Raw genomic sequence first — 11,072 nt, forward strand, 5'->3', positions numbered from 1 at the left:
GTGGCCACACTCAGTACCCGCGCAGACTCCATCATCAAACTCTGATTTTTATGCAGGGGAATAAGGAACCTCCTAGAAGGAAAGGGGTCGTTAGCTTTCGGTCTATTTCCTACTCCCGGCAGAGTCCGCACACCAGGCTTCCTTCTTTCTGTATAGATGGCTTAGGGCACCCTGACGCCGAGGTGGACGTCCGTGGCACTCCCCGAGACATCCCGGGGCGGGGACGAGTCGGTATCGAGGTACCGAAGCTGCTCCGCTACACCGCGGAGCGCGAGGGGAGTGGAGAGGTCGTGCGCTCCCGGAGACGGTCGGTGCGCAGGTCGTCGCGAGGGGACGGAAGCATCCCCGGTCCCGCTCAGGTGCGCGCTAGCAGCGGACGCCCCACGCGGGTACCGATGCTCTTGGGGAGCCTGGGAGCGTGGCGGGCGGCCCGGCAACCCCTCACCGAGGTGCGGTTCCAGCGCCCGGCTCCCCTCCGGCCTCCTGGGCCCGCCCCGCCCCGCCGCTTTGATGGAGGTGCAAACATTTGGGGGAGGGCCGGGGTGTAGAGACTGCGCCGGAGCGAAGGATTTACAGGAAGCAGGCGCGCGGGATCCCATTGTTGGCCCCCCGGCCTCCGGGGCCCGCCCGGCCGGGTCTGATATGGCCGCGCGCCGCCAATGGGCAGAGGCCCGGCACATCAAAGGACGCCCGGCCCAATGCGCCGCGCCCCCTGCGCACCCGCCACCGCTCTATTTATGGGGAGGGGACCCAATTTCTCTCCCCAGAGACCTACTCTAGTTGCGCCTTGTGGGAGTTCAAGTGGAATCGCCGGTCCCCCAGCCCCTTTCCCCCGCCCCTGCCCCTTCCCCCCACGTCCCATCCCGGCTTTCACTGGCCTCGGTGCTGGGATCCCAGAGCGACCGCGGCGGGCCTTGGGCCCCGCGTCCTCTCCCTCCCCTTTTTTTCTTTTTCGGAAAAGCGGCGGCCAGAGGGTTGAGGTGGCTCTTGGATAGCGAGTCCCCGCTCCGGAGCGGCGGAGAGGCGGGGGCGCAAGGATGAGCTCGCCCGGCACCGGCGCCGAGGGCGCGGGGAAAAGCCTGCAGTACCGCGTGGACCACCTCCTGAGCGCCGTGGAGAGCGAGCTGCAGGCGGGCAGCGAGAAGGGCGACCCCACGGAGCGCGAGCTGCGCGTGGGCTTGGAGGAGAGCGAGCTGTGGCTGCGCTTCAAGGAGCTCACCAACGAGATGATCGTGACCAAGAACGGCAGGTGAGCGCGCGCCGGGAGCCTGGCACCCTAGGGTCCCAGAGCACCTTCCTGTGGAGTCCTTGTCTCTTCCCTCCCCAGGCGAAGTTTCTGCTCCTTTCCTTTGCTGTTCACTACCCTGGAAACTTGGGGAGAGGGTACTCCAACTTCCTCTGGGTTCCAACCTCGGAGGCAAAGCGCGCCTTGACCCGCGCTGGGTGGCCAGGTCCGCACTGATGCTGCCCCTGGGGACTGTAGGCAAGGCATGGAGGTCACCTGGGCTCAGGGTTGGCCGAAGGTTGGAACAAAGGAGCTCTTAGGAGACCCTCTGTAGGCCTCAGGGGCTCCTCCTGGCCAGGTAATAAGAACTTCTTTGCCAGGAGTTCTCCATCCAGCCTGATGCGCCCTCCCGCCGCGTCCTGTCTTTCCCAGGAGGATGTTCCCGGTGCTGAAGGTGAGCGTGTCGGGTCTGGACCCCAACGCCATGTACTCCTTCTTGCTGGACTTCGTGGCGGCTGACAACCACCGCTGGAAGTACGTGAACGGGGAGTGGGTGCCTGGAGGCAAGCCCGAGCCACAGGCCCCGAGTTGTGTCTACATCCACCCGGACTCGCCCAACTTCGGGGCGCACTGGATGAAGGCGCCGGTGTCCTTTAGTAAAGTCAAGCTTACCAACAAGCTCAACGGAGGGGGCCAGGTAGGCGTGGAGGGGCTGGAAGACCCTAGGCTCGGGGCTGAGGGCTCGGCCCTACTCCAGCCAGCTTGGAGCCCTGGAGCGAGTGCTGCCGCCTGCTCTGGAGAAGCGCCACAGCCTTCCTCAATTAACTCCTGAGCTGTGTTTATCCTGAGCTGATGAGGGTCACACCAAAGTCTGGAAAACGGGAGCCGAGCCGGGCAGATGTCCACAGCTGGGAAGCCAGATGATGAAGGGTTTGCTTTGGTAGTCGCGTTATTGCCACCTGTGCACCCCACTAATACTGGGAGAAGTCTGAATTATGAATCGTGAATCCCATTTCTCAAGTCTCCAGGCAGTGGTGGTTCGGGGATAACTCGGCCACGAGCAAGCAAACAAGCCAAGGTTCTTAAGATGTACGCGCCTGCCCACCTTAGCGCTATATTTCGCCAGGCGCGAGCGTTTAGTGGTGACTGTTAGGACGCGGGGCATCTCACATCCCCTTTCCAGACCAGATGTATAAAATGTTGAGGTGTCACCTGTGCCTTCCTTGGCCCTCAACACTGTCAATACTTTCTGGGACCGGGAGAACGTTGTGGGGACTTGTATCCCTGTTTCTTACAGAGCAGTTCCAATGGACTTTTTGTTGGGGTCACCATCACTGCTCTGTCACCTACAGATCATGCTGAATTCCTTGCACAAGTATGAACCTCGGGTTCACATCGTGAGAGTTGGGGGTCCGCAGCGCATGATCACTAGCCACTGCTTTCCGGAGACCCAATTTATTGCGGTGACAGCCTATCAGAATGAGGAGGTGAGGTGGTCACCGGGGAGGGAGGGAGCCTTTTCCCTGTGCATTCCAGCATGGGCAAACCACAGAGGTTGAGATCCACGCTGGGTGGCACAGAGGAGATACATTTAAATCAGCATTCAAGCAGTTTTCCTGTTTATTTCCAAAAAATTGTTTAAGACAAGAAACATTCTTGGTGCACAGAGGATGTAGTTTGAGAACTGGGAGAGCATCCTGAGTGAGGTGTCCACAATCTTATTCCTCCAAACTTCTGAAAAGGGCACAAGGGCACGGGACAGCCCTCCAACCCCCAGCCTGTGAGAATGCTGGCTGGGTGGGGCCCGTGCCTCAATGTTTTAATTCTAACCACAAAGTATTAACAATATGTGACTAGTGGATGAGAGATTGCTGGTATTGACCGCAAACCACAGCTCTCTCCCGTTTGCTCTGCAACCCCAGGTGATGTTGGAAGGCTAAATTTACTGTAACGTCCACACAGAAAATTATATATGCTACTCATAAATTGCTCTTCTTTGCAATTTCTCAGTGAATTTTGACCCAAATAGAAAAAAATATATCAGAAGATTAGTCTTTGATTTGCATGTTTCGATTTGGTACTCTACACTGTATCTGTTTTCCCTCCTTCTTTCACTCACTTCTTTTTAAAACTATTTTCTTTTTATTTATTTATTTAAGAGAGACAGGGAGAGATAGAGGGAGGAAGAGAGAATGGGCACTCCAGGGCCTCCAGCCGATGCAAACGAACTCCAGATACATGCGTTACTTTGTGTATCTGGCTTATGTGGACAATGCTTGGGTTCTTTGGCTTTGCAGGCAAGTGGCTTAACCACTAAGCTGTATCTCTAACCCATCCCTCACTTTCTCCTTCCCTTCTTCCCTTTCCTTTTCCCTTCTTTGTCCTTCTCTTTCTTTTCTCCCTCCCTCCCTCCCTCCCTCCCTTCCTTTCTTCCTTCCTTCCTTCCTTCCTTCTTTCCTTCCTGTAGCATTGGCTGGTAGCAGTCCTTCCTACCTTAGCCTTCCAAATGCTGGGTTTACAGGCCTGTGGTGTTTTTGGTCCGTGGACAACGTGCCAGTAAATGGCCTTTCTTCTCTTTCAGATCACAGCTCTTAAAATCAAATACAACCCGTTTGCCAAAGCTTTCCTTGATGCAAAGGAAAGGTGAGAGAATTCTAGCTTCATCCTGGGGCACAGCACTTTGCAGGGATGACCTGTTAGTGTACACATGGGGTCCTGGCAGCTCTCCCTTTGATAATCCCATCCTCTTTTTGGCAGAAGCGATCACAAAGACCTGATGGAAGAACCAGGGGACAGCCAGCAGCCTGGGTATTCCCAATGTACGGTTTGATGCAACCCTGCCCCCCCCCCCAGGTCCTCACGTGGCTTGTTTCAGTAGGCTTGCAGAAACCAGAGGGGAGCGGAGGCATTTCTGGGTGTGGCTGGAGCAGTCTTCCCTGTGCTATAGAAGCTTCCTAATCTTCCGTAGCCTGTAGCACCCACTGAGGGGGCTGTGGGGCTTTGTTCTGGACGCTGTAACCTGGTAAGCTGGTCTGGGGTGGGCCGCTGGGAGCTCCGAGGAGGGTCAGCCTCGGCATTACCTTGGAGAGGACGCCTCCCTTTAGGAGTGGAGGAAGACTGAATTCAGGTCCACCTTTGGGGCAACTTGGTCACTTAGTCCTCCTGGTTCAGGGGATACAAAGTCAGGTTGTTGATTTTGGTGGAAACTGGCTTGTAAGAAGAGTTGTCTGTCTGCTTTGTCTGCTGTCCTTCAGGAATTCTGTGGGTTTGAGCAAAGGGTGAGCAGGTCTCTACAGCGATAAGATATGTATGAAGAGAAAAGGCCTGTTCTAGTTCTTCTCCCCCAAGGATGGATGTGACCAAGAGCTTAGCACCAAGCTTGTGGCCCACTGCAAAGGCTGCTTGAGCCAGCCTAGCATCCCTCCCTAAACCATGATCTGGTTTTCTCTTTGTGTATGGTCTTTTTTCTTTCTTCTTCTTCTTCTTCTTTTTTTTTTTTTTTTTCCAGGTAGGGTCTTTAGCCCAGACCTACCTGGAATTCACTATGTAGTCTCAGGCTGGCCTGGAACTCACAGTGATCCTCCTACATACTGGCCTCCTGAGTGCTGGGATTAAAGAGTGCACCACCACATGTGGCTCTCTTTGTGTATTTAAACACCAACTTTTGGGCTAAATTGACAGTGAATTTAGCAAACAGGTTTCCCAGCAGTGGCTCCTCTGCAGCTTGAGCAGAAAGAAATGAAGGAGCTGTGTGTGGGGGGTGGGCATCTTGTGACCCTTTCTCTTTTAAGTGTTGTGTGGGGAATTGTTTTGTTTGGAAATTGGAGCAGAGTACTTAATTGTCTTCTTGAGGTTTGCATCTTCTAAATTAAAGGAAAACTTTTCTTAAAGAAAATTGAAGTTTGGGGGGTGCATGTTATGGCCTTAGCAACTTTCAGGTGCACAGTGGTGAGAATGTGGGGAGACCCTGGAAACATCAGAAGGTAGTGAGCTGGGAGGTGGGTCCCCAGGCAGGGCTGCAACCTCAGCAGTTGAGAAAGAGCAGGAGAAAGAGGAGCAGTAGCTCCCAGCCCCTTGGGACTCACCTCTGCCTGGCTCCCTGCCTTCCCGTGTCCTCACACTGAAATCCTTTGACACTGTGTTCCTGTTCCTGCTCCACTGAAGGACCACAGGACTGTGGCTCAGCTCTGGCCACTCAGGGGCTTTGGGCTTGCTGGGCTTACAGTTTGGACCCCATGGTCTGTGACACTTTGCGTGGGCCATTCCCCCCTTGAAATCACAGAGCCAGTACAAGTGACAGTTACCCAGCATTCTTTTCTCACAGCAGGGGGGTGGCTTATTCCTGGCACCAGCACCCTTTGCCCACCAGCCAGCTCCCATCCTCAGTTTGGAGGCACGCTCTCCCTCCCTTCCACACATGGCTGCGAGAGATACCCAGCCCTGAGGAACCACCGCTCTTCACCCTACCCCAGCCCGTACGCTCATCGGAACAGTTCTCCAAGTAGGTTCCACATCTCACTCGCTGGGGCCTGGTGGGTGGTGAAGCCTTCTGGAGAGGTGCGAGGTCTGTATGGGAGACTTGCGACGTCCAGGTCCCTCAGTGCATGCACCAGGCCTTTAAAAAGACAGCTTTCTGAGTCTCTGCAGGGAAGCATGGGTCATTCTCCAGGGAGGAGCCCTGGCTTGAATGTTTCATGGTACTCTCCGAAGACTATGTTCCATCAGCCAGGCTCAAAATTCCTGATTCAACTCAGGATTCTCTGAGTGTAGTACCCATAGCCTTAGTGTTGCCTGAGAACTGGCCACATCTCAGGTCCCACTCTAGATCCACCAGGCCAAGAACTCCTGGTAACCTGATGCTAGCTTTGCCCTGAGCTGCAAGCCACAGGACAGTCTGAAGACTTGGCCTCTGCCTGCTCACACTGAATTTTGTCTGCCCCAGGAGGAAGAGAGTGGCCCAGGAACACCATAAAACAATTCAGCCATTACAGCTGATTTGAAATGAAAGGAAATGGTCCTTGGAACTTGTTCAGCCAGAGGCCAGACTGAGCAGGAAGATCATATTTTTAATTTGCCCAGAGTCATGCTTGCCATAGCCCATTCAACCCTTACGGATAACCCTCAAGGGAGGGCAGGCTAAAGACACAGGTACTTTCATTTCTAGCTATCTGGGCTGTGGCGGAACTCAGTGGTCCAGCATTTGCCTAGCAATCAGGGGTCCCTGGGTCTGATCCCCAGCACAACAGAATGAACAAACAAACAAATAAATAGCTGAAAGAAAATAAATACGCCCCTGCCACTGAGTGTGGATTTCCGTTTCTTCAGGGTATGTCCTGGTCAAGTGATAAAGGAAGACACAGCTTTGGTGTACTGTCATTTGAGACAATAAGTATCTACCTGATGGTCAGTTAGGCAGAAGAGTAGATTACTAAATGCATCTAAGAGCCCTGCAGTGCTTGCTTTCGGCATTGGGTAGTTCCAGTGATTGGTAACAGCTCCTAGTATTTTGCTTTTGGGAGCCCCGTCCAGTGACTCTCCTCCGCTGCTTTCCTTCCTCAGCCTATGCCGACAACTCGTCTGCGTGTTTATCGATGCTGCAGTCTCATGACAACTGGTCCAGCCTCGGCATGCCTGCCCACGCCAGCATGCTCCCCATGAGCCACAACGGCAGCCCACCCACTGGCTCTAGGCACGTATGTCTGGGAAGTGAGGCATGACGGCCCGTGGCCTCACACTGGTTACAGTTCCTCTCGGTCTTCTCTCCTTATTTTGTGTCTGTGACACCTGTGAGTGCTTGGGTTTATGTGGATGATTCCGCTCTTAGCGGGGCGTGACTAGGGACGCCTGGTTCCCAGAGTGCCGAGTTCTTGCTGTGATGGGCTCTGTACACTTCTCATGATGGCCCGCAGTGGTCCCTGCGGTGTCCTAACCCAGAAAGGGTCCACCCCACCGCAGCTCTGCCTCTCCTGCGTACTTCTTTCTTCTCTTCCTGTCTAGTTCCCTTCCTTCCTTTCTCCCACTCTTCCCTCCGATCTTTTTGGCTGGGTCTCCCTGTAGCCCAGGCAGACTTACGACTCTGGCTCAGGATGGCCTCAAGGTCACTGTAGTCACCCTACCTCGGCCTCCCTAGTGCTGGGATTACTTACTGTGCGCCTCCATGCCTGGCCCTACACTGCTTCCTATGATGGACAAGTTTCCTAGCTTCTCTGAGCCTCCGATTCTCCATAAGTAAAATGACATGGAGCCCAGTCTCGGCCTGTTTCTTGCAGGCTGATGGGATAAGCCAGAAGTTTGAAGAAATGCATTTCCTTCCCAGGATTATTAATCCTCCATGGGATTAATACAGTAGCCGAAAGTAGGAAGGCTAGGAGCCAGCCCTCTAGTGAGGAAAGCAGCGTGGCCAGGTTGAATGGTGGCTGTTAGTTCCTAGCACAGGGAGTCTACTGTCAAGCGACCTTGACTGCAGAGGCAGTGTACCTTGATGGTTTAGAATTGAAATAGACCTAAGATCTCCTTGTCTTTGTTTAGTTCTGTACAGAAGACCCTAGTTCTAGTGAGTTTTCTCAGGTGGGGGGGGCGGGGCCGGGGGCGAGGGGAGGTTGGATTTTTTTTTAAAAATTTTTATGTATTTATTTATTTGAGAGCGACAGACACAGAGAGAAAGACAGGTAGAGGGAGAGAGAGAGAATGGGCGCGCCAGGGCTTCCAGCCACTGCAAACGAACTCCAGACGCGTGCGCCCCCTTGTGCATCTGGCTAACGTGGGACCTGGGGAACCGAGCCTCGAACCGGGGTCCTTAGGCTTCACAGGCAAGCGCTTAACCGCTAAGCCATCTCTCCAGCCCGGATTTTTTTTTTTTTTTTAGACAGGATCTCACTATGTAACCCAGGCTTGGCCTTGGACTCATTCAGTACCTAGTCTAGGCTGGCCTCAAATTCTTTTCCTAAAATTTATTATTTTGAGGAGGGGGGAAGAAGAGCGAGCGAGCATGTGTGCATTGGGGCCTTCAGCCACTATAAACGAACTCCAGACACCTGTACCACCCTTATGCATCTGGTTTTCGTGGGTCCTGGGGAATTGAACCTGGGTCCTTCACCGCTAAGCCATCTCCAACCTGTGACTTCACATTCTTGATCCTCTTATCTCAGCCTCCTGACTGCGCCACCATGCACCTTAATTGTCTGCTCCTGAAAACAGAGAACAGCTACCAACCACAAACGTGTCAATGGCTCCGGCACCCTAAGAAGCCTGTCCACCAGTCACTTGATGTTTAGGTAGCACACTGCCTGTTCGGAGTCACCTGGGGTGTCAGTGTGGCTCCAGCTGGGTGTCTCAGAGAGGAAAGTGGGAAGGACATCTGCTGTGGTTTAACTCAGCATTGCTGGTTCTGGTCATTTAATGCATTGAGGCACTGCAGACCATAGACAGACAATATAGGATTACATCAGGTCTCAGCTGTTCACAGAATAACCGTGAGAAGGTTTCCCTAAATTATAGTATAGTTGTTTCTTCAAACAATTTTAGCATAGTTTGATGGAGTTCGCATCAATTTTGCTCAGGCAGGAGGATTTAGCCTCACTTCTAACCCTCTCAGTTTATATAGTAGGAAACAGCCTGGAAAAAGTCTAAGGGCACAGCTAACATGAGGGACAGAGCTCAGACGGACATGGTCTCACTTCTTGGACTGTCACATTGCCTTGTGCTAACGGCCCAGCCCACTGGACAGGTCAGGGCTCCACTCTGCATCACTCCCGGACTTCTTCTTGGATGTCAGGAATTGCTGAGCACTGGGTTTGAGTGTGTGTTGCTTAACAGAGATGCGGCTCCGTGAAGCTGCTGGACTTTTGTGCTCAGCACCAGGGAGTCCTGTATGCTGGATGAGAGAAACTACTCTGTTTCTGGTAGCAGAACTTAATAGCACTCTTCTGTGAACTGTACATATGATGCCTTTAAGATAACTTTGGTAATCTTTATGCATTGATCATATTCACCCCATTCCCTTTTCTTACTGCTCTCTGCCTAAACCTCTTTTTTTCCCTTCCATTTTGATGTCTTTTGTTTGATGGTTCACTGAGTTAAATTAATGTTGCTTGCATGAGCATGGGTGGAGGGTTATTTACAGGCACAGGGCAACGTACCATTGGCCACTGAAGAACATGACCCCACTTCCCCAAGCAACCATTTGTAATATCTAATATATGTGTCTAATCTAATATCTAATGCATAATATCTCCTCAGGGTTGGGTGAGGCCTCAGGAGCCTCTGCACCCCCCTGAGATGAAATCTTGTGCAAGACTTGTGTAAGGATGGCTCCCATGAATCCATGGGTGCAAGGGCCATGTCGTGCTTTGAAGGTGTTCCACAGCACTCCTCCCCAGCCCTTGGCTGTGTATTTATTTACTTATGGCAAGCTCAACACACTGGCCTTCACAAACATTTCTGTGTAAGGAAGAGACAGAGAACTGGCGCACCGGGGCCTCCAGCCGCCACAGTTGAGTTGCAGATGCGTGCGCCGCCTTGTGTGCTTCTGTCACTTTGCGTGTCTGGCTTGTGTGGGACCTGGAGGGTTGGACATGTGTTCTTAGGCTTTGTAGGCAAGTACCTTAACCACTAAGCCATCTCTCCAGGTCTCTCACATTCTTTCTGCCCATTTGCTCCCTAGGCCTTGGGGGGTGATGTACACATGTTCCATTTAGAGGTGCTGCTTGCCCTCAGCACCTTGTGCTGGGTTTCCCCAGTCCCAACCAGTCACTGAATAGAAGCAGCCCTGACCCCGCTGAGAATAGCACTCAGCTGTGGGCATGGACACTTAGAAGGCATGCCCCTCATCCTTTTAGCCTGCTTCCTACCTGATTTTGTTTTGTGTTGCTGGGAATGACAATAGCCTCTAACCTTAGAATGTGGTTGTGGGTCACTTACTAATTTGAGGGGGAAAAAAATGACCGGTTTGCAAAACCATGCAAAGCATTATTGCCAGGAAGATTTCTGAGCACGGGTCCCCATCCTCCACGTGGCTCACTTGGAGCTTCTTCTCAGGCCCTTGACATCCTTGTTTTTTTCATTTCAGCCAGTATCCCAGCTTGTGGTCTGTGAGCAATGGCACGATCACCCCAGGTTCCCAGACAGCCGGGGTATCCAATGGGTTGGGAGCCCAGTTCTTTCGAGGCTCCCCTGCACACTACACGCCCATGACCCACGCCATCCAGGCCGCCACGTCCTCCTCCGGCTCTCCGCTGTACGAAGGGGCTGCCGCGGTCCCAGATGTTCCTGATGGGCAGTATGACGCCTCCACCCAGGACCGTCTCATAGCCTCATGGACACCTGTGTCGCCTCCCTCCATGTGAATGTGCCCTTGTCGCACAGGCACTGTGACTTTGCTGTGGCAGCTGGTGTTGATGAGACGCATCCCCTGGGCCCAGCGTGGCCTCCTCTGGGGTCAAGGAGGGCAGAGGAGCTGTGCGATAGCCGTCACTCCCCACCACCTCTCGCTTGTGTGTGTGGCAGACCCAGTTCCCCATGGCTCACAGCTGAACCTTTTCCAGGGTCATAAACCTTATGTAGGTGACTTTGCACTGGGATCTCAACTTCAGGGGTCTTTATTTAGGGAGCCACAGGCACACTTTTAATCCCCATTCCTTGTTGCTTTTGAGTAGTTATGGACATAACCGGTCATACTGAGGTCAGCAGGCGATGTCAGCAAACGTAGTTGGGTTGGAGACTCGACTCTACCCACTTGGTGTGTACCGAGTGTATGCAGCTTCAAGTGTTGTGAAATCAACTTGTTCTGTTGACGAAGTAGCCGGAGACAATCAGCAGAAAACATTTTCTGCAAAATAAAAGCAATATG

The 11,072-nt window shown here is 53.0% G+C and overlaps 1 protein-coding gene across 3 annotated transcripts; it reads left to right on the top strand.

Annotated features, from left to right (window-relative positions):
- Nucleotides 1-1,037: 1,037 nt before the first annotated feature.
- On the top strand, nt 1,038-10,569 carry Tbxt (T-box transcription factor T). Of its 3 annotated transcripts, none has more exons than XM_045159668.1 (8): nt 1,038-1,249; nt 1,658-1,922; nt 2,578-2,712; nt 3,807-3,868; nt 3,983-4,044; nt 5,550-5,726; nt 6,785-6,914; nt 10,293-10,569. In XM_045159668.1, the coding sequence occupies exons 1-8, from the start codon at nt 1,038-1,040 to the stop codon at nt 10,567-10,569; spliced, it is 1,320 nt and encodes a 439-aa protein (XP_045015603.1). The 3 variants fall into 3 exon arrangements, with proteins under 3 accessions (XP_045015603.1, XP_004651143.1, XP_004651144.1); XM_004651086.2 differs by having other exon boundaries at nt 5,553-5,726; XM_004651087.2 differs by lacking the exon at nt 5,550-5,726.
- Nucleotides 10,570-11,072: the final 503 nt, after the last annotated feature.

This window comes from Jaculus jaculus, chromosome 9 (assembly GCF_020740685.1).
Source record: "Jaculus jaculus isolate mJacJac1 chromosome 9, mJacJac1.mat.Y.cur, whole genome shotgun sequence".
Classification (NCBI taxonomy): Eukaryota; Metazoa; Chordata; class Mammalia; order Rodentia; family Dipodidae; genus Jaculus; species Jaculus jaculus.